Raw genomic sequence first — 22,483 nt, forward strand, 5'->3', positions numbered from 1 at the left:
AAAACTCTCATGTCTCCTATGACTCTGTGTTAATCGTGTCTAGAGTCTTGAGTCCACTGAGTTTGTGTATTATTTGCACATTTTTGTGGTGAAGGTCATCTCCTCTAATCCATGTTTATATATATATATATATATATATATAAACATGGATTATATATATATATATATATAATATATATTTATTTGTATTTATTCATAAATATTTTATATATGTTTATATTATTACCTAATACTGTCATTCTGGTTCTTGATAATGTAGTAAAGTGATTGTCTCTAACTGTTTCTAATGCATGTCTGTCCATCCTAAAACAGGGATCTATGGTGCCATTTAGGGTCAAAACACAACGTTTCAGAAAACACTACTGTTTTCTGAAATGCTGAAAAGTGTTCTGAAAAGCTGAAATGTTTCTTGAAATGTAGTGTTTTTTTAATTGTTTTATTGTGTTTATGAAAATGTTTTGATTTCTGAATATAGTGTTTTCTGAATCATCAAGTGAATCATCAATCAAGTGTTTTTGAAAATATTTTGTTTTCTAAAATATTGTAGTGTTTTCTGTTTTTTTTTCTAAAATGGTGATTTGTTTTCTGATATGTAGTGTTTTCTGAAAATCTGAAGTGTTTTCAGAAATGTTAGCATGGATGTCTAAGGATGTCTAAGGATGACCCCCAACCCCTATTTCATATATGTCCCCCCTACCCCAAGTATTGAAAGTAAATCTACGCCCTTAGAAAATAGGGTCCATCTTGAACCCTTTACTACTTCAGGACTAAGACTTTAAATGCAGGAATTTTACTTGTAATTGAGTCATTTATTGTTGTGGTATTGCTACCTTTATTTCTTCCACCACTGGAGATTTGGGATTTTAATCTAGAAGATTAAATCTGCACAGCTGTGCTTCATACACATGCTTTTTCACGAGTTAATATACACACACAGACACGCACACACACCTGGTTCCAAGACCTCAGGTGAGGAGCCGCCGGTGCGGGCCCAACACACATATGAAATCCTGAGAGTCAGCACCACAAACCTACTGCTGATGTCAGGAACTATTATACACACTTTCACATAACTACACACACACACAAACTCAGCACACAGTCTATCTCATCATATCACTTTTATCTCCACAGGTGGCAAATTTAGCCCTCTGGCTCTTTGTCAGCATGTCTACAATAAACAAATCCACATAGACGCTCACAGAGACTAAAAGAGCCATCCTGTCATATCGGTTTAAAAAAAAGAAAAAGTCTACCACAGCTTTATGTATTCGCCTTCTGGCTTTCTTTCTATCTCCCCATCCATCTAGAGCCATCCCTCTAAATGTGGCCTAACACATCCTGTCAGCAGCTCCACAGGTGAGCCAGTCTCTGCTCACGACAGCGTCTCACACCACGGAGAGCCGATAGTCGTCTGTCTCTCTCTGATTCTATCACCTTCTTCGTCTTTCTAATCCTTCACACTGTGACGCCATACGCTCCTTCCTGTCCTTCCTCATCTGATCATACAGACGCACTCACTGGGGCACTGCTGGGATTCCTCGCTTTTAGGCAAAATGCGACACCAGGCTCCGTTGCCTAACCCAGTGATACTCAACTTATGGCCCATGGGCCAAATCTGGCCTCCAATATGGTGCCAGGTGGCCCCACGACCAATTTCCAATTCACAGTAACAGTAAAGTGATTCACACTGGGACTCGTTTTTATACTTTTAGTATATATAAGGGACCAGAACGCATAAAATAACGTCAAAATAGAGCTTATTTTATTTATAAAAAAGTGCCAGTGGAGGATCCCCCACATCCCCCGACAAAGGTCCTAGCTAAGCCCCTAATGTCCTAAAATCCTACAAATGTCCTGATATCTGAGAAATCCTACAAATGTCCTAAAATCCTAGAGATGTTCTAAAATCCTAGAGACATCCTAAAATCCCAGAAATGTCCTTAAATTCTTGAAATGTCCTGAAATCCTAGAAATGTCCTAAAATCCTAAAAACACTTAAAACTCCTGGAAACATGCTAAAATCCTAAATATGTCCTGAAATCCTAGAAATGTCCTAAAGTCCCCAAAATGTCCTAGAGACCTATAAATGTCCTACAATCCTATAAATGTCCTAAAATCCCCAAAATGCTCTAGAGACCTATAAATGTCCTACAATCCTAGAAATGTCCTAAAAAACAGAAAAACCTCTTAAAATCTGAAAATGTCCCAAAATCCCTAAGCAAAGCAAGTTCAGTGTCCCTGGCCTGACCCTTTCCTCACCCTACACCACCCTTTCACAATCTTTGGGGTCCCCCACCTCCTGGTCATCCTTCAGCCTGCTCAGCACAGTCGCTGCTTCCTGGCCACGCCAAGGTACACCAGTCAGAATGTAATTTTCTGCAAGATTACACATGATAATGACTCGCTTTGGAGGGTCGCCATAAATGATGACTTCCAATTATAGATGCATAACTATCGATCTGTCAACAGAAGCAGGGAGGAAGAGGAGAGGGGAGCTGTGGCCGAACAGTAATGTTATGTTTACTGACATCTTTCTTGACGCCACACACACACACGAACACACACACAAAGACACACACAAAGACACAGTGGACGCCGCTGCAGACAACCTGAAAAGCGGAATAATCGCAACTTATAAAGTCTCACAAAGGCTGGAAAGCAAACTGATGGGAGCCAATAAAAAGCCAGAGAGATGAGTTCACCTGGGAGCAGAGTAGACCTTCACCTGGCCACACATACACACACACATACACACACACACACACACACACACACACACCTCTGTTTCCATTCAAACACACTGGACTGTTTCTAAGCAGACAAGAACAAAAACACATTTGCTGCAATTAAAAAGAACCCAGTACCTACTTCTTCCCTTTTGCTCGTCTTACTGCCTTTCGCTCAGCACTTACAGTCAGTTTCATCCACTGGCTGGACGGCTGCTCCTCCGCTCTACAGCTGCAGTCAGTCAGTCAGTCAGTCTCAAGGACAAACGCTCCAGCTCTCCTCGCCTCCGGTCTCTGTAGCTCAGCGATGCAGCAGCGCACACACACTCTCCCAACACACACACACACACACACACATTCCCCCCTCTCTCCCTGTTTCTCTCCTCTCAGCGTCTCACTCTGATCCAGTGCTGAGTTTACCTACCTACCTGCCTCGCTCGCTCGCAGGGGAGTCCTGAGAGAGTGTGTCAGACAGAAAGTGTGTCTAAGAGAAAAAGGGGCAGCGTGGGGCGGTGGGGAGGGGGGGGGGGGGGGGGGGGGGGGGGGGGGCGGCCCGCGTTTCCTTATATGCAGAGAGGGAGGTGGGGAGTGGAGGGGGGGGTAGAGGGCACACAGCGCTCCTGTATTCCCATAGATACAGAGGAGGGATTTCTATTGCAGCCTCGCAAAGATGGGAGAGAAAAGGGAGGGAGGGAGAGGGAGAGAGAGAGAGAGCATCATGTTTCAGCGATGTTGAGTCAGCATGTGAATGTGATGCATGTGTTGATAGAGTTGGAAAAATTTAGAGGGCATGTATTCCTATGGGCAGGTATGGCGCTCAAAAAAGAGGAGCAGCGAGTGTGTTTGGAAAAGAAACCACTATTTTATAGTTTTCTTGGTTTGGAAGAGGAAGTTCTGTTTGTTTGTATTTAATCAGTGGATGTCATATTTGGGCTGAGAGGCAAAAATGTTTATTTTCAGCCATGAATCAGCCTTGCTATCACTGGACTTAAAGTATGTTTCAACAGGTTTGATTTTACAGTAGTGTTTCAGTTTGAGAAGTAAACACTGACTGTGAACAACTCACTGTTACACATTTTCTCACAAAATTATGGTAAACTACCAGCAGTTGGTGGTACTTATTTAACAGTGTCACTAGCGTAAATTACATCTACGTATATTTAAATGAAATTTATTACAATATTCTACAGCAGAATGTGAGGTTTACAGTGTAATGTTAGCTCCAAAAAGCACCAAGATTGACTGTTTTACTGTATTTTAGAAAAACTGCACATTATTGCTAGAATTTGGCCAGACATTTACAGCAACTTTTACTTTTTTTCCCATGAAATTGCAACTGTAGCTGACAGCATCCTACTGTTATTTTACAGGGCATTAACGTCAATTAAATCAACATATATCAAAATGTATTTCAATATTCTACAGCAGAATGTGAGGTTTTCAGTTTAACATTGGCTTCAAAAAGCATCAAGTTTTACTGTATTTTTTAGAAAAACTGCACATTACTGCTAGAATTTGGCCATATTTTCACTGTAACAAATTTTTCCATAAGATTGTAATGAACTACTGGCAGCTGTAGTTGCCAGCATCCTACTGCTATTTTAAAGGGTCACTACCATAAATTATATCATAACTATATTTTGGCTAAATTTATTAAATAATTTGACTGTAGAAATTAGGTTTACAGTGTTTTATTATCACCTAAAAGCACCAGATTTATGGTGTTTTAGAAAAACTGCACATCACTGCCAGAATTTGGCTGTACTTTTATAACTTTACTGTAACGAATTTTCCAGTTATTTTACAGCGTCACTGCCTCAAATTACACTTCACATCAGTTAATTTTTACTGTATTTTTTTTTTAAATTCTTATTATTTTCTAATTAAAAAAACGGTACATTACTGTAAGAATTTTGCATTATTTTTACACTAATGTGTCATAGTGTAATTTCTAACAATATCAAAGGTCTCTGTTGGCAGCTATATGAGATCTTTTTCCCGTTAAAGGGTGTTTTGGGGGGGTTTTCTTAACCACTGTGAAGGTCCAAGGATGTTGTTTGTTATAAAGCCCTCCCAGGCTAATTATGATTTGTGCTATAGGACTTTATAGATCAAATTGAAATTGAAATTACTATTTGCTCCGCCCTTCAGGGCCTGCTCTGTGATTCGGCTACAATGAACTTTAAATTGACTAATCTGTGAAGCACTTTGGGTTTCCTTTCAGTACGAAATGTGCGATATAAATAAATTTGCCTTGCTTTTTTTTCAAAAAAATTTGCAGACATGGGTCAAAATATTGTCATGGCCGATATAAGTGGCTGGTTTTAGCTTACTGCAAGTATGTTGTTGTAAAGGCTGGCTGTGTAAGACAAGAGGAAACAACTGCCTCTAAGGGCCCTGAAAGACCAAGCACGCCGTCAGCGGACAGTCAGCGTCTGTCATTCTAGTTTTTGAGGTGTGTCTGGCATAGGGCTGGGTATCACCACTGTTTTCCTGAATGGATTTGATTTCCAATTCGATATTAGTTTTGCTTAAATGTGAAAGAGATACCCCAGTTTCTGGATTCTTCGTCCACTGTGGAGGAATGTGAGATAAACAAAATTATCTTCCCAAATTTTGTGTAACACGGGGTGAGTTATTGCTATGCAAATTATAAACTGGGGGGTAAAGAATTCCTTTAAGGGGTGCTTTTGTTTTTCATGTGCATACATAGCAGAGTGTGCAATTGTCCTTTGTTTTAAACTTTCAAATTCGAACATTGACACTGGTTTCAAAAATCCAGCTTGGATCGGACGCTAGTCAAAATGAACAGTCACATGAGATGAACTGAGGGGTGAGATTGGCCTCATATGAGAAAAACTACCACATTGTTTAGGCAGTCTCTGAGTTTAATACTTGTTTCTGTCGTTGACATCTCACACTTCTCTGAACAGGCCCGAGTGGGGTAAAAGACCATCCATCAAGTGCTCAGTGGTTACAACATCAGAGTAGAGGAAACAAATATTTTTACAGTACAACTTCCTGCACATTTTTTTAATTCATAATTTGTTTTTCTAGACTTTAATCTTTCTACCTGCATTTAAAATAATTTCATATCTGTATTCTGGACAATCTATGGCTGCAGGTAAACTATATTACCAAAAAGTCTAAATAAACACAAGAAACAGTGTCACAGTGAAGTAAATGGCAATGGGGCTAAAACAAAAAAAGTAGCACTTCCTCTACGGTTTTTAGTTAAAGGTCCTGCACAGTCACACAGGTGTTTTCACAAATGTCTGATTGAGTGAAAACACCCCTGAAACACAGATGTTTAGGACCTTTATTTGTGTATCATGACAGCAATATTCCTTCATTTTTTTCAACTTCTGAAGACATTGTAAAGAGGTAAATTTATTTCACTGGAATTTGGAGATGCTGAAATGCTCTGACAATCATACAGCCATGATGTCATATACTGTAAGTGGAGTCATTAACCCCTTTTTACACAGAGGTCGCACCACGCAGTCATTATGAAGTCCTTTCTTTACACCGCCTTTGCAATTTTAAACAGAACCAAACAGCAGCAGCAGCATGCCGCTCCAGATTTTAGACAGCCTGCCGGCATCACAGAACTAAAAGAGGCCTGACATTTAAACCGCAACGCCTGCTTCTGGTATCACGTAATAACGTGTCAGCAGCCCTTCCTAAACAATCTCTTTTATATGGAAGATGATCTCCAGGGTTCCTACACATTTTCCTGGACAAAAATTTCAAAACTTTACCATGAATTTTCAAGGACCCATAATAAGAATATTTTTTCTTGCCCCACTAGTTTGGCGTTTTTCAAATATATCAGATTCAAATTCCATTAAAATATAATTTTAGCTTACTGGCATACTTGAAGGAAGAGATGGAACATGGGGAGAAAATGGAGAAAGGTACGTGATGGTAAATGCAACGTCACAAATCGACACATACTCAAGCTACATTACGTCATCAGCAATCAGGAAAAAAAAATGCTGTTGTGTTGCATGACGCGGAGGATTATCCACGGAGGATTACGAAAACAATTTCTTACACAACAAAATTCCATGATTTTTCCAAAACTTTCAATGATTTCTTCTAATTTCATGACTTTTCCAGGACTGGAAAAGGTGATTGTGAAAATTACTTTTCCAGGTTTTCCATGCATGTGGGAACCCTGGATCTTGTTTTCTGCTCATTGGGTCAGGAGCTCCCCAATGTCATTGTTCGCCCAATTTGTGGACATTTACAGCTGCTGTTCCACTTCTTTAAGTTAGCTGCTGAGCTGCTTTTTATATCTCCCGCGGTTTGTCACACGCATAACTGCCGGCTGTCCCTCTTACACAGACCTCGGTTCAACGCTGTTACTACCTCTGTCGCTGGCTTAAAGGCCAGACAACTCTACTCTCCGCAACTGTACCTTTTATACAGAACGGCGAGGTGGCATAACAGCGCTATAATCCCACCTTAAACAGGCAGCGTAAAAGTGGCAATTAAATATGACTATTGTAGGCTAAATGCTGCAGTCTGCGGTACAAACATTACTTATGAAAGACTTGACCTCACGTGTCTCAGTGTGTTTTCTTGAGCAGAACCAGCAGCAGCCACAGCTGCACATGCATACATAGTGGTGCTAAATGAAGGTAAGATTATGGGTTTGATTTTTATATTTATATTTGTTTTGGATAGATAAAAACATTCCGATGACGACTTTTGCCATTAAACAAACAATAAAATAGATGGAAAAAAGATCCACATATTTCAACACACATCCGTACAGTGTATCCTTCATTACCTTTAAAAGGAACCTAAAATTAAAGTTTGAGGTATGGCCAACTCAGTTAGTCTTCTTGTGCAATATCGGACCAAAACCATCTATCATTAATTCACTAACCAACACAGCTGACTGAAAACAAACCACACTGTCATCACTGGCTCAGTTTTTGGGCCAGTAAAGATGGTGTCTGAGGTAAGGGGGCTGAGGCAGCATGCCAGTTTAACACACTAACAATGAGGCATCAGTGTCATTTATTTTCTCCCACATGGAGTTTCTTGAGAGGACTTTTCTCCTGCACAATTTCATTCACCTTCACGTGTCACTCTCTCTCTCTCTCTCTCCGTGTGGATCTCCCCGGCTTCTTGCCGTTTCCCCAATATGGGAAAGTTTATCTTTCATCACAGACTCTGTTGCTAAAAAAAGCCTCATTCCTTCCCTTCTTATGACTCACATGTTTGGATTATTCTGGGACGTTTTTTTATCATTCATCGCCCTGAGCAGCATTTCACCTCCCTCTCTCCTCGTAACTCTTGGGGCGTCTTGTCCCAGCTTATGTCAGGTTCAGGATCCACAAACCAGTTGTTCAGTTGAAACCTAAACCTGTGCCTTTGGGTCTCTGTGTGGCCCGGATGGGCTCGGTGATGCCCCTGCCCTCTGGACCCAGACCCATCCCCGGGCTCCAGCCCATGCTCTGCAGCATTCGACTCCCCATGTTGGAGTCAGGGATGGGAGGCGCGCTCTCACCGACCACTCCTGAAAGGAGATGCCACAGGTTAGAAAAGAGGGAGATAAAGACGGAGAGGAGAGAAGTTAAAATGGGCACCAATATATCACAGGGTTCCTGCAGCTTAAAGGGCAAACGTTGTGGGCATTTACAACCAAAAAACCAAAACCAAAAAAATTGGGACAATGTGTAAAACGTACATGAAAACAGAATGCAATGATTTGCAAATCTGTCTTGACATGCATTCAACTGAATACAGTACAAAGTAGAGTTGGCGCAATTTCTACGTTTGCCGGTCTGGTGTACGAACTTAAACCAGTTTAATCTATGCAAACCAGCTGAGCCGGTATTTGTCCTTAGGTCCCGTTCAGTTAATTTTAAAAGTAGCTTTAGTCACAGCGCTAAACCCAACTCAAATTGCACTAGTAATAAGCAATATGACAGCATGATTAATATAATATCATGTTTGTTAACGTATTAATTGAGCAACTAGTGTCATGTGATAGCAGATTTCAGCAGAGGGGGGAGAGCAGCTCACGTTTGTTTACTTTTTGGGGTGAAGAGAGGAGATGACAGTCTATTAAAAAGACTGCACCAATATGGCAACATTTTGGATTTGAAGCCGACCAGCTGATTTGTGAAGTTGAAATGAGGAATATTTATACAAAAATGTTTTTGTACAGTATTCACTCTAATATATGTCCAGAGGATTTGCAAATCACTGCAGTCTTTTGTCATAACCTTTTAACACAGATGGGCTTATGCTATATTGATTTGCCAGGACCATTCACTCCCGGATGAGTTAAAGCTTTTACCATAAAGACGTTGTTTCAGGACAACCGTTATGAGGAACAAGAGATGTCACTTCTCCTTCATCCAAAGTGCTATCGACATGCTCAATAGCAAATAGCACTCTGGCTCCCTGCACATGTGTTTTATGTTTCCCCTAAACAGACAACAAAGATGGCCTTGAACCTTTGGCTTAAGGAACTTGTGATACGCATGTTTTTAACAACTTGATCAGTCATGAAAATAATGAGAAAGTTGCTCATTTGTGATTCTGTCAACAGTCTGGTGCTGCTTCTTTATTAAAAAATAATGTAAAACTTGTTTCACTGAAGGATCTCTTCCAACACTATCACTCTACTACAACGCTTAAGCTCCTTTGATACATCTAAGAAGAACAGTAACGTAAACATGTAACTGACACAATTTCACTCCTGGAGTAAAGCAACCAGTGAGGGAAACTACGCCCACGTCTGTCTCAAAAAGACTGTGTTCATCTTGTCCTCGCCCTTCCTGGAAGTTCGTGGTCCAGTCACAGATGCCGACCTATTGCCCTTCTTAATCCCGTCTTGATTTGTTTGAAGCGCAGGGTGAAGCCGCATGCTCGTTTACACACATGGTGGTTGAGTCTCTCGTGGGTTCAAGCCTAATTGTCAGGACGTGAGTTTGGCAGGCGTTTGCCGCCACTGTGCAGTAAGGTCAGCACCTGCTGTTTCCACTCCTGTGAGAATCAAATGTGTTTGATATTTGCAATGCTTCGCCTACTGTGTCACTCTGGACAATAAATAAAGTAAATCAAATTTACATTTCCCCAACACTCAAGTGTCACTGAAACTTTCTTGTATTTTCAACTAGCAATGCTCAGTCAGGGGATACACAGAGAAAGGGAGCTCATAACTAAAAACATTAAACTCTTGTATTGTCTTTAGCTGGTACTCCATTGTGCATACAATTCTGGTGTCACGGTCGAAATTATATCGAGGAACGGGACTTGGCTTCAGACTATATTGGGAGTTTGATCTAACGGCACAATTCCACCAGAAATAAAGGATGCTAGAGGATGAGTTGCTCCACTTAAATGGCCGCTTCATAAGCGTACCCACTGAAAAGTAGGCGGGTTTCGGTTCTCTCCTGAGTCCTGTCATAGAATTCACCTAATAGGATAAACAAGCTGCTCGTTGGGCGGTCCCTGGTTCTCTGCTCGCCACTTAAAACAAGAACCAACACGGTGGTCTGCTCATAAACTTTCTGTTATTCCGTCTAAACACCAAATCAGAATCTATTTCTGAAAACATTTGAGGCCAGAAATAAGCAGCGCCACTGCTGAATCTTGTTTCATTTTCAAACTACATTAGCTAGTTTGACAGTTTGGTCCAATTTAAGCCAGGTGCATCACGCAACACTTCACATGTCAGTTTTGGTTGATCTTGTTTTTGATAGCCCAAAATCCATTAAACAGTAACTAACCGTTACATTTTTAAGAAAAAAACAAAATGAAGTAAAATACAAAAGGCTCGAAAAGGCTCGTCCGCCGTTCATTGACTCAGTGAGCTCCAGCACAGCATTTCAAAGCACTATCCATTTAAAGGTGGTGAAGTTGTAATGTTTTGTGATGTAAATGTCTTTTTTTTCCTTTTTCTGCTGGCTTTGCTGACAGACAGCTAGCTGTGTTAACATGCTGAATAAGGCTATTGTCAACTTCTACTCTCCGCTGGTTTTTGTTCTTTGACAATCAGACATCAGTGTTAGCTGTAGCAAAAGCTTGTAGTTAAAGCCCACCAAACTAAAAACCATTAATGTTAACTTGGCTGTAACGTTACCAACGCTAACATCACGGCATAGTGAAGACCCTTCTGTGTGAAATAAGGAGCTTCTGTCCCCAACAGTTCTGTATAGCATCTTCAGATAAGTCTTTGACATTGGCAGCCGCCATTGTTAGTTTCGGCAGCGCGTTGACTGTTAGTCGGAGTGAGCTAAGGTGGGTTAGTGATGGGTCAATCGCAGTAGAAGAAAAACTGACCTACAGACAAACATGCATAAGAGGTCAAACTTATTCTCAGGGGTTTACTGACTGACAGTTAGCCGTTGACATCCCTAAACTGGAGGGACTAATTTAAATTAAGTTGAATCTGGTTTACTACATGCAAATAAAGCCCTGTACAACTTCCTCTAAACTTGCCACAACACTCCCATCATGCATTGCGTTGCCTGATCTTTATAGGAAATGAAGAAAAAGCGCTGTTGCCAGATCTAGTGGAAATGTGCCGTAACAGCGTTAAGCTTTGCTACCTCGTCTCTCGAAAAGCATCAGCTGGCCCAGAGGTAAAGGCAGTATTTTGGGGGAGGGGGGTGATGCACAAGTGTTACTGGCTAAGAGCTAATCCAGTATCTCTGCTCTGACAGCATGACTGACCAGCTGACTCTTGTCCAACAAAGCTTAGAAGGAAAGGGGGGTTGAGAGCTAAAGCATGGTTTAATAATGAAAGAGGAGAGAGGGAGCAACATTAAGGATGAGGGACTCCCGTCTCCCAATTAATTCTTTTAAAAATGCGTTGTGAAACTGTCATTTTTTCATCCCTGTCCCTTGTGTGTACGTCAGAGTATGTGTGAGACAGACGGCAATGAGGAAAGCAGGCTGGTGAACATACTGAGCTCGACCAAGAGGGGGAGGAAAACAAGCGAGAAAGTGAGAGCCAAAAATACAATAAAAGGGGCAGTTGGCAAAAAGTGCCAGATGGTGTGTTAGGTGTAGCTAGGGCTGCATCCAATACCTGAGGGGGCGGTGGAACCGAGGGGGGCTGCCTTTCGCCTCCGCTTGACATCCCCTGTACATAGAGAGCCGAGGTGCCCGCTGGTCTGTCTGCAAAACCAGCCAAGCGAGACAAAAATATGGGAGCATTAGTTTGATCTCAAATAACACAGTGGAAAGTATTCTTTTTCATTTGAAAAATACCACTGAACGCTGTGAAACCAGGGGGGAGTTATGTCGATGAGACTGCAGCAGAGACAAAAGCTGGTACTAAAGGAAATGAGTCGGAGTTCTGGTCATAAATCATTCGTGTTTTAAGTTAAACTGTTGTTCTCACCTGCTGGCTGTTTTTACTGAACAGCTTCTCCGATGCCCTCTGTCTGACCGTGGGTCCCAATGCAACTGAAGTGGCAGAGAAGGAAAGAGGAGGAAAAACTCAAGTTAATGTTCAAGCAGTTAGCAAGCAACACAATTCTGGTGTGTTTAACACATGTTCAGTCCCTCCAGGATTTCACAGGTTTTTTTTTTAGGGATTGTTGTGATCCAGAATGTCTTAGTTTATGGCAACATTTCTAAAAAAAAAATGCAGTGATTTTAATTCATATTTTTGGGACATTGGGAGAAGTTTGTAAGTCAGATAGCCCTGAAGTTTTAGAAAAAAGATCATGATCAGAGTTAAAATGAAAACATTTTTTTCCAGAAAGCGTTTTCAGACTGGATGAACCAGTTTAATTATTTCCAATGATTTATATGTTGTTTTTATCTTTTTTGGCCAAAAGAAAAAAGAAAAAAAAGAGGTGGCAGCTTCTTCTGTAATTGATTGTGTTAAATGAGAGTATAATATCAGCTCATATCGATCGCCAGCTCCAAAAACATATATCGTATCGTATCGTATCATATCGAATCAAATCGAGTCAAATCGAATCAAATCAATATCGTATCGTTGCAGACTTTGTGATATCATCAAATATTGTATCGATGTCCAAAGTATCAGTATCATATCATGATGAAACTAGTGATTTACACTGGTTACAATGATTGGTCAAATTTGCAGAAAAGTTGCAGATATTGGACAAAATTGCAAGGTCGTGGAGAATTCACCGGGACTGACTGACTTTGCGTTAACTGTCGTGACTGCAACATCCTGGATGGGCTGCTACATTGGGTCCTTGTAATAGATCACTTTGCATTTCAGAGGGAGTAAGATGAAGAAAAGAAACATGGCTCACCTGTCCGTGTTCTCTCCTCGAGCCTGAGCTAAACCAAGGCCTGTTGGAGATATAATAGAGACATTAAGACCCTCAAATTCCCATCAAGGCAGCAGAAACCAAACTGCTATTAATCTTCATGTCTTGACTTAAGTGAAGGGCTGGCCCCTGTCCATCCCAGAAACTTTTATAGAAGCCCAACAACCTTTTAAGACATGAACTTGGAAACCTGACTAGCATTTAGACTGTAGGAACTTACAGTTAAATACTTTTAACTGATTAAATTTGGAACAAGTAAATGAAAATGATTAAATCTATTTTATCCGTATTCCAGTTTATTTTGTTTTTATATCGTCTAAATACTTTTGAATTTAAAGCTATTTTGTTTCTAACAGGGTTACTACAGCATAAAATTTAAAAAAATAAAATTTTAAATTTAAAACCAATTTAAGAGCACAATTTTATTTTGCCCAACTGTTTATTGTAACATAAAACATGCCTTTTTTTTTGTCCAGTGGAAAACAGAAAAATAGATGAGAATAATAGAAAATAGATGATCCACGTCAAATGTTGAAAAAACAACCCTTTCTAAAGTGGAACACAATGAAGACAATAAACATATTATCACAACAGTAGCTATTTGCTTTTCAAAAAGAATTAGGAAATATCTGGCATTTCTGGCCTGTTTTCTGGGCGATCCGTGTTTCTCTGTCTCCATGTGAGATTCTACTGCTTGGATTCCCATCAAGAGCAGTTTAAGAAAAGGAATTTATTAAATTATTTAACAAAAAAATAATGTTGGATATTATTTTGAGATTTTAAGATGCAATGTAAGAAAAAAACGATTCATAACATCCTACTTCCCATGTCGGAGCATATTAAGGATTTTTAAAGTTAATTTAACACCAATTGAGATGTTATTTCTAGATTAATTACTTTAATGCCTTTTTAAGGGTACGTGGGGACCCTGTTTTAACTATGCTTTCTACAAATCAATTTAGTGTCCTAGACAATTAAATCCAAATTGCTTTTAGAAGAACACTGGCGCTGAAAGGTGGTTATTTTCCTAAGTTTTTATCCAAATTTTTCCAAAACTTTCCCTTAATATTTTACCTTGATTCCATGACTTTATAGAAGTAGTTTAAATGCGTAGGCCTATGAACAAACACTTCCCAGGCATTTACAAATAAGCAAACTGCTAGAATCTATCTTTACTTGCAAGTTATACATTCCTGCCGCCAACCTGCTGCATATGCCATTAGACCAGACCGCCACATATAGGTACTACGTAAAAGTCCAAGGCCCCGCCTGGTTTCTATGGGGATAGAAAAGCGAAGATCCAGCAACAGTCACAAAGCGTAACACTATATTTTAACATATTTTGAATAATGCTAGACATGTTTTGAAAATTTTATGAACAATTTTTTAAAAAAAAAAAATACCCAAAACGATGTTCATTCAGAACGATTCTGAAACATTCTGTTAATTCAAAAGCATTTTCAGGCCTGGAAAAAAAGGAATTTCATGGCTGTGGAAACCTTGTGTACACTGTAAGCACCTTTCATAAAATAAAATGCAACTTGAAGACCTTCACAAATATAAAAGCAAAGGAAAATACGTAACAGGCAGAATTAATAGCGATTTTAAAAGGATGAGGACTCACTCGTGGGAGTCCTGGGTTTGTCGGCCCAGTCTGTCATTGAAGCCTTGGCTGGAGCTGCCCTGCAGCCCCGCCTGAGATGCCTGCTGGTTTCCATGGAGACGACTCAGCCGAGCCTGGAACCCTGACAAACACGGTGCAGGTTCATCAGCAATAAAGTAACAACCATGATTATATAAATGATAAGATTAGTTTGATCAGTCTAATATTTAAATGCATAGAATCTTTTTGGATATCAGTAAATGAGAGAACGGTATTATGTCTACTGATAAACCAGCGTTCCTACAATTTGAGGCAAGTTACATTTAAGACTTTTATAAGACATTTTTAATGCCACTCAGATTGATATTTAAGACCAATTTTTCAACAACCAAAATTGAATTAAAAAAATATAACGTGAACCAACATCGATTGTTTTGGATAAGGGACAACTTTGCCCAAATATTTTGTTGTAGAGTGATTACTTTTCTGATAACATTAATGCAAAGGGGGATTCCGCAAATTCCATATAATCTAAAAAAAATACTATTATTATTATTATTATTATTATGATTTTTGAAATCTGACAACACAATGACAGAAAAAAAGAATAAAATCCTATTTCTCATGTCTGAGCATTTTTAAGAATTCTGAAAGATTTATTTAAGATATTTCAATATTAATATTATTTTTCTCTTCTTTTTTTTTTTTTTTTTTTTTAGTTTAACTGTTTCAATGTCTTATGACTTTTATTCCACAAGAATCTTGTAAACAATAGGGTCGCCACTTGGGATGGACTGCATTCTGTAAGTACTGGGAAATTCTGTGAAAATTGATCATTTATGTATTATCTGTATGTATAATTTTTGGTTTTTTTTAAAGGCACAGGTAGAGGATTTTCTTCCCTACATTTATTGTACAACAAGATTATATAGCACTGATTATTGACTTGATGTGTGTTTGCCTCCTACTGGTCCTGAGTGAGACTGCAACAACACAGTGACATTTATGCCGCTACGCTTTCCCATTTGGCCCTCAAACCTTTCACTACTTTCAAAATACATTATAAGCCACATTCAAAAGACATTTATTACAGTCCTTGTTCAAGTGTACAGTCCATGTTTCCAGCCAGCCTACCTCTCTGTGCTCCAGGGCTCATGAGTGGGAAGGATCCAGTGAGGATGCTGTTGAAGACGGGGTCAGCTAGGTCCAGCTCCTCTGACCCCGTCTCCCTCTCCCACCAAGGAACCACTCCCGCTATCCCACAAGCACCTCCGGGCCCTGAAACGGAGCCCGGCTCCCCCTCATAGAACCAGTCGCTCTGCTCATCATCAGCTGGAGGAGAGAGAGCAGAGGCAGGAAATGTGACCTCGGGTTCATCAGCAACACCACAGATGCACTTGTGTTGACTTGCCATCACATGAGGAAAATATTTTTTACTGAAAGAAAAACAACACTGTGTTCACGCCTTTTAGGTCTGACCATTAATTTTAAAACGTATCTGAGATGTACCTTGCCTTCCCTCGTCATTAGTGTAGAGGCCTCCATCACTGCTGTTACTGACACTGCTGGTCTCACTGAAAAGGAGAGAGTAGAAGATGGAAATTACAAAAAGTATTTAAATACTTTTCACACAAGAACACTGTCATTTATTATTTAATGGAGGATAAACTAGCAAGCTCACACACACACCATGGCGTAAGTTTTGGTATTTATACTAAAATGCTATTTTTTTGACAGCTTATAAATATGTTTTTCTACCACCCTTTTTTCAAGGTTCCCACTTGTTTTCATAGACATAATGTCAAAACTTTTCCAAGATATTTCAAGGACCCATGATTTTTTCACGTATTATTTTAACATATCAGATTCAAACTATTCCAGCATAATTTTGGCGAGCTGGCATACATGAGGAGAGAGTCCTAACGCGGGGGAGGAAATGAGAAAGACGTGATCATAAACAAAGTACTGTCTCACATTGACACATATTAGAGCTACGTTACCTCGACAGCTACAGAAAATACATTTCTCATTAAAGTTAAATTTCGTGGACAGTTATCCAAGATGATTACTGTAACAATGTCATCGCACACAACAAAATTCCTAACTTTGCCAAAACTATTAATTTTGACTAATTCCATTTCTTTTCCAACCCTGGATCATGAAATTCCAGTACTTTTCCAGGTTTTCCATGACCATCAGAGCCCTTGACAACAGAGGCAAAGCTTTTTAAATGTTACATGTTGTCTAAAGACAAGCAGCCGTAAAATGACATCTTATCAACAAAAGCCAGAGACTGTGTCGTATTAACTTGCTGTGAGCTGAAAATTCACAGCAGCAGTGCGGTCTCTGACTCCCTCAATGCCGTTGCCGGCACGTCCGCAACCGCAAAGTGTAGAGTGAAAGTCAAGAGCACTCTGCAGTTAAATCTGGGGACCAAAATGTCCCCAGAAGTACACTGCACAGAAAAAAAAACACTGCTCAGCTTGATGCTACTTCATTCGACTGAGGATCTCCAACTGATGATTCGAACCTCTGACCTAGTTGATGGCTGATATCCAGCCCTACACAGAACAGAGTTTATCCTCACCTGCTGACCTACAGTGTCACAGTATACAGAAGCAGAGAAAGAGGAGTTTGCAACTTCTGGAAACATCAAAAAACAAAAGTCAAAACACTAACCACCTGTCACTCATGTCCTCATCTGAGCCCTTCTGCTCCTCCAACTCCATCTTGTCCTTGGACCCTTCCGTTGGAGAACAGATGGGGTCCTCACTCTCCACCACCACCCCTTCATCTGCAGCCTCCATTCCCAGTCTGTGGGGGGCCAGTTTCCTCTTTTTCACCCTATTCTTCCCTCCTCCTCCTGGCCCCATCAGTCCACCTCCACAGAGCTCCATGGGACCCCTGCCCTCGTTTGCACACAGTCTGTGCGGCCTGCCGCCAACTCGGGCTTTGGGGACAGGTGGGGGCCCTAGCATGGTTGAGGAGGGGGGTTCTGACTCCGCAGGTGGGTCTACAGCCATACGTTTGACCTTACGTCTCCGTCTGAGGCTGCGAGTTCCCTCTGCGGACCCCAGGACGCCCAAGTCGTCTGGCCAAAGCGGACGCTTGCTACGTCCTGTGTCAGCTGTTAGAAGGGTGCGCCGTTTGGGGCCAAGTTGTTCATCTGAGTCGCTGTTGTCGCGGGCATGGCTGTTGGCAGCAGAGACACCTCCTGTACTGGCACGGTAGTCCTGCAACACACGTCATGGTGAATATCAGATGGGGATTATGATGCTAAATTAGGAAACAAATTTGAAGATGTTAATACGGCCAAAGCGATATTTGAGTGAGGCTGAATTTAGGTCACATCTACAGTAACACATTTTCATTCTGAAACAGCTTTTTATAATAAAAACGATCTCTGAACACACAAGCATTTTAGCATTGTTTCAGAAATAATCTCAATTTATACTAACACGCCTAAAGGCGCATATAACCAGATCATTCACGTACACTGGACATGAATGCTGGGCAGTGGTTCCCAACTGGTCTGGCCACTGAGTCAAGATTTCTCCTCTGACATTAGTTTAAGGCCCACACATTAGATAAAATAGCAGCACACTTTTTTTTCACAAAATGTAAACATCTTGGCTTAGAATACAAAGAAATAAAACACAATGTAAGAATAAACAGAAACAGCATTTCAAAATAAAAGCACATTCACAAGTCACTTGTGGTCCCTTAAGAGTGGACCGGCGACCCACTTTTGGACCCAGCCCACTAGTTGGGGATGATTTTTCTTGGGTCTAGTATGAAAGAGGAACAAAGACAGATGTTCCTTGTGAAATATCCAGAGTCAGGTTGCATTAAAAGCTATCCTTTTTCCTTCTCAATCTAGTAATGACTTACTTGTTTGCGAGAGCTCCCATTTTTTGCACTTTGCAAGGACACAGGGTGAACAAGGCACCAACATTTCTAGAAGTGTCTTTCTCAAGGACCTTTCAGTTTTTCTTGGCAGAAGTTTGCAGCAAGAAATGAAAGGTCTTAAGTTGAAGAACTGTGTGTCAGTGTAATCACCGATCCACTCACCTTGTGTTCCTCCACACTGGACTCTGAGCCCTCACTGAGGTGGCCCGTCTCCCAAGGCGGGTGTGGGTTATCCGAGCGTCTTTTCCTGCCCCTCCGCTTCCGAGCCTGCCTCTTCAGCAGACAGCCCACGGCCAGTGCATGGTCTCCTCCGTCACCAAAACCACCACGGGCTGCTTGCTCAGAGCTCTCCTCCAGTGCTGACACCAGGTCATGGACCAGCTCGTCCATCGTCCGGCGAAAGTGCCTGAGGAAGGAAAGAGGGGAAACTGATTAAAACATTTTGTTACAAGTAGAGACACTTACAAGAGTGTATAAGTACAACTTGTGTTTTATTGGAGCTATGAGCAGTGTGTGCACGACAGATATGGGTGCTGCTGGGTGACTTATTGACATAGCGGGCCATAAAATAAAATCTGTGTGCGCGTGTAGGAATGATTTGCAAATTGCCATTGGGAGAGGAGGCGACAAGCAAATATGGGACTATCATTGTCATAAATCTACAGTGGGGAAAATAAGAATTCAACACATAAACATTTCTTTCATTAAAAATATTTCCGATGCAGCTATTCACATGAAACTGATAGTAACTAAATACAACAATGCAGATAAAAAATCATACCATATCAATCCATAAAAACAAATATGTGCAAGCGAGTGAAATGACACAGGAAAAAAGGACTGAACATGCTAACTAAAATACATTTAATATTTTGTGGAGAAGCTTTTGTTTGTAATACCAGCTACAAGACACTTCATGTATGCCTGTTGCTGAATCTTGATCTTCAGCTTATTGAACAAATGTTCTTTTGGGTTTATGTCTGGTGACTGACTGGATCATTCCTACACATTTATTTTGGTTCCCCTGGAACCGATAAACAGTCTCCTTTGCAATATGTTTTGTATCACTGTCCTCCTAGTAGATCCTCCTGCGCCTCAACCATATTGTCCTGGATAAGTGCTTCACAAGTTAAAACATAAAACAACATCTAAACATAAAACCAACACCCCCTTCCCAGGCCCACCCCCCCCCCACCACCCAGAACACAAACAGAAAGACAACATTAAAAACGCGCAGAACAGAATGGCTTTGGATAAGAAACATGGCTGAGCAGAGGACTAAAATGAGGAAACGCCATCATGGAGGGCCGTTTGGACCAGGAGCTGATCAAAGCTCACAGTGACATTGCAACACAAATCACCCCGCCCCAGACAGACGGGGGAGTCCATGCCAAAACCATGAAGCTGTAGACAGGACCCCCCCATCCAGCCAAGACAGGGCGACCCCCACGACGATGCCCCCACAGCCAGAGCCAATCACAGCTCCCAGTACAAAGGGCCCTCCGTGAGGAAACACCAGAGCTGGAGTAAAAAAAAAAAAAAAAAAAAAAACAGAATAAATAAACAATAAAGTAGTAGTTGACAAAATAATAATCTTAATAATATAAATAAATAAATAAATATAAAATATAAATAAATTAACAAGTTGGTAGATTAATAGAATAAATAAATAAATAACAATAAATAAATGAATAAGAAAGATTACCTAAAAGCTAGATTAAAAAGGTGGGTCTTGAGCCTGCGGTTAAAAATATAAACACTTTCTGCAGCACTCAGGTCCTCCGACAGGCTGTTCCACAGACGGGGAAACGATGCCTCACCGAGGGTTTCTGTTCTAACCTTAGGAATAATTAAAAGGCTGGTACCAGAGGACCTCAGGGTCCGCGAGGGGTCATACGATAAAAGCAATTCTGATAAATACATTCATGACCCTTACAACATCATACCTCCAGCCAGGGTTCCCAAACATTTTATGGACATTTTTTTCAAAACTTTGCCATGACTTTTCAAGAACAGATAATAAAATTTCAATTTTGGTAAAGCATGCGCTTCACTGTGGATATTATGGTACTTTTCTACACTCACACACTCAGAAAGGTTTTGCTTTCTATGACAAATATACCACCGAACTATATTAGATATACAAGTAATCTGTCTTAAAAGGGAAGACTTGGTTGGTATTAGTCATGGAAACTGAGTAAATTATGTACATTTTCAATCTGTATCTAGAAGCAAATTAGTTAATTTGCCTTACTTGACATCGCTTGCCTTCAATGCAGCTATTACACATCGCAATATGTTGAAAAGATATATCATGCAGCTCTAAGTTGACCCATTTAATGCCAACAGTGAACTTACAGAAATAAAGTTTGCCTTTACCTTAAATTATGGAAAAATGTTCCCATGATAGGTTATAAATAATTTCATTACATACAACAAAATTTCATGACTTTTTCAAAACTTTCAATGATTTTTACTAATTCCATGACTTTTCCAGTCCTGGTAAACGATATTTTGAAATTCCGTGACTTTTGCTGGTTTATCATGTGTGTGGGACAGTTTATTTTTGAGGTGGACGCATCGTGACATTAAGGAATTCCTTTTCTTAACGCCTTTTCCCGTGTCATTCCACTTTATTGGACTTTTTTCATGTATTGAAAATATCATTTATTTATCCGTACAACTCTATTGAGTTAATATCAATGTCTGATCTAAACCACATGTGAACAGTTGCACTGTATGTTTAACGAAAAACGGTGACATACTTACAATAAGCTCTGTAACGTTTATTAGCTTAGCTGGTGAGATTACTAACCGACATCCACATTTACGTTAGCTGTAGGTAGCTATGAAACTCACATTAGCACGATAGCTAATTATTTGCATTTAACACATAGTTTATCATTCATTTGGTCGAGCAAAGCTGGGTGCAACACCCTGATGAGTTCACTGCGTAATACTCACTTAAATAAATCTTCAGATGTCTGATTTAAAAGCTTGTGATGTCGTTGTTTGCAAACTCCTCTGACATTACTCCTCTTTAGTTAGCTGTTTTGGTTATTAGCTTCACGAGCTAACGGTTTATTGCTAGTAAGCTAGCTAACACAATTACAACAAACGTTCAACTTTAGCTAAAAATAATAAGCTGACGTTAACTACCATTAAAAATGAAGACTGAGAGCTCTTAACCTATGTTACTTTTAACGACTGTCGCCCGGAAATAAAAAACGATGAAACCCCTTTCAGACGAGCTTTGCTGCTAGCCAGTTAGCATGGCTAGCTTTAGCTCCCTAGCTGGCTGATTTCACGAGAGTTGAGTGGACGTGAACAATATGTTACGTCTCAGTGATTTCAAACACCACCTACCAGCCGGTTCCCGCTTTGCCGATGGTTTTTAGATTACCTGCACGGAACATTAAAGCCGCCAAATGCCGGATACCTTTAGCCAGAAAGTACGGACAAACAGATACACACCACAGACACCATCCTGACACAAAAGCTAACGATCAACTAGCTGCTGGATCAATATGCGACAAGAGGAGGACAGCAGCTAGAGGTAAGATGCTGCCTTCATGGGCTGCAGGAAATTTTAAAATTGAGAGAGCAACGCTAACACAGCAGCAAGGATTAATAATAATAATAATAATAATAATAATAATTTTATCATACAAGTGATTTTTTTTTATCTAAGGGACTGTTCGTAATGTATTGGAGGAGGTGGTGGCTGAGGTGGGACTTCTTTTTTATATTATTTTATATGTTTTTTTTTTTTTTTTTTATTATTAATCTTTATTTTTTGATCCTTCAGTGAATCTACAAACATTTTTCTTTCAGGTTCCCTGAGTAACTTGGGGAAGATGCACGACCCTTCTTCCACCGTAAATTATTTATTAGATTTGAAAACTTACCCTGTGACTTTTAAATAAAAGACGAAATCGTAGAGGTGAAAAAAGGTT

At 40.2% G+C, this 22,483-nt stretch overlaps 1 protein-coding gene across 1 annotated transcript; it reads right to left on the bottom strand.

Annotated features, from left to right (window-relative positions):
• Positions 1-6,866: 6,866 nt before the first annotated feature.
• On the bottom strand, positions 6,867-22,058 carry gpatch2 (G patch domain containing 2). Its single transcript, XM_042503662.1, has 10 exons — positions 21,894-22,058; positions 18,690-18,933; positions 17,298-17,851; positions 16,128-16,192; positions 15,753-15,950; positions 14,640-14,760; positions 12,998-13,037; positions 12,106-12,170; positions 11,791-11,879; positions 6,867-8,262 (listed from the first exon to the last, which is right to left on the bottom strand). The coding sequence occupies exons 1-10, from the start codon at positions 21,941-21,943 to the stop codon at positions 8,093-8,095; spliced, it is 1,596 nt and encodes a 531-aa protein (XP_042359596.1). The 5' UTR covers positions 21,944-22,058; the 3' UTR covers positions 6,867-8,092.
• Between the last annotated feature and the right edge of the window lie 425 nt (positions 22,059-22,483).

Source organism: Plectropomus leopardus, chromosome 16 (assembly GCF_008729295.1).
Source record: "Plectropomus leopardus isolate mb chromosome 16, YSFRI_Pleo_2.0, whole genome shotgun sequence".
NCBI classification, from domain to species: domain Eukaryota; kingdom Metazoa; phylum Chordata; class Actinopteri; order Perciformes; family Serranidae; genus Plectropomus; species Plectropomus leopardus.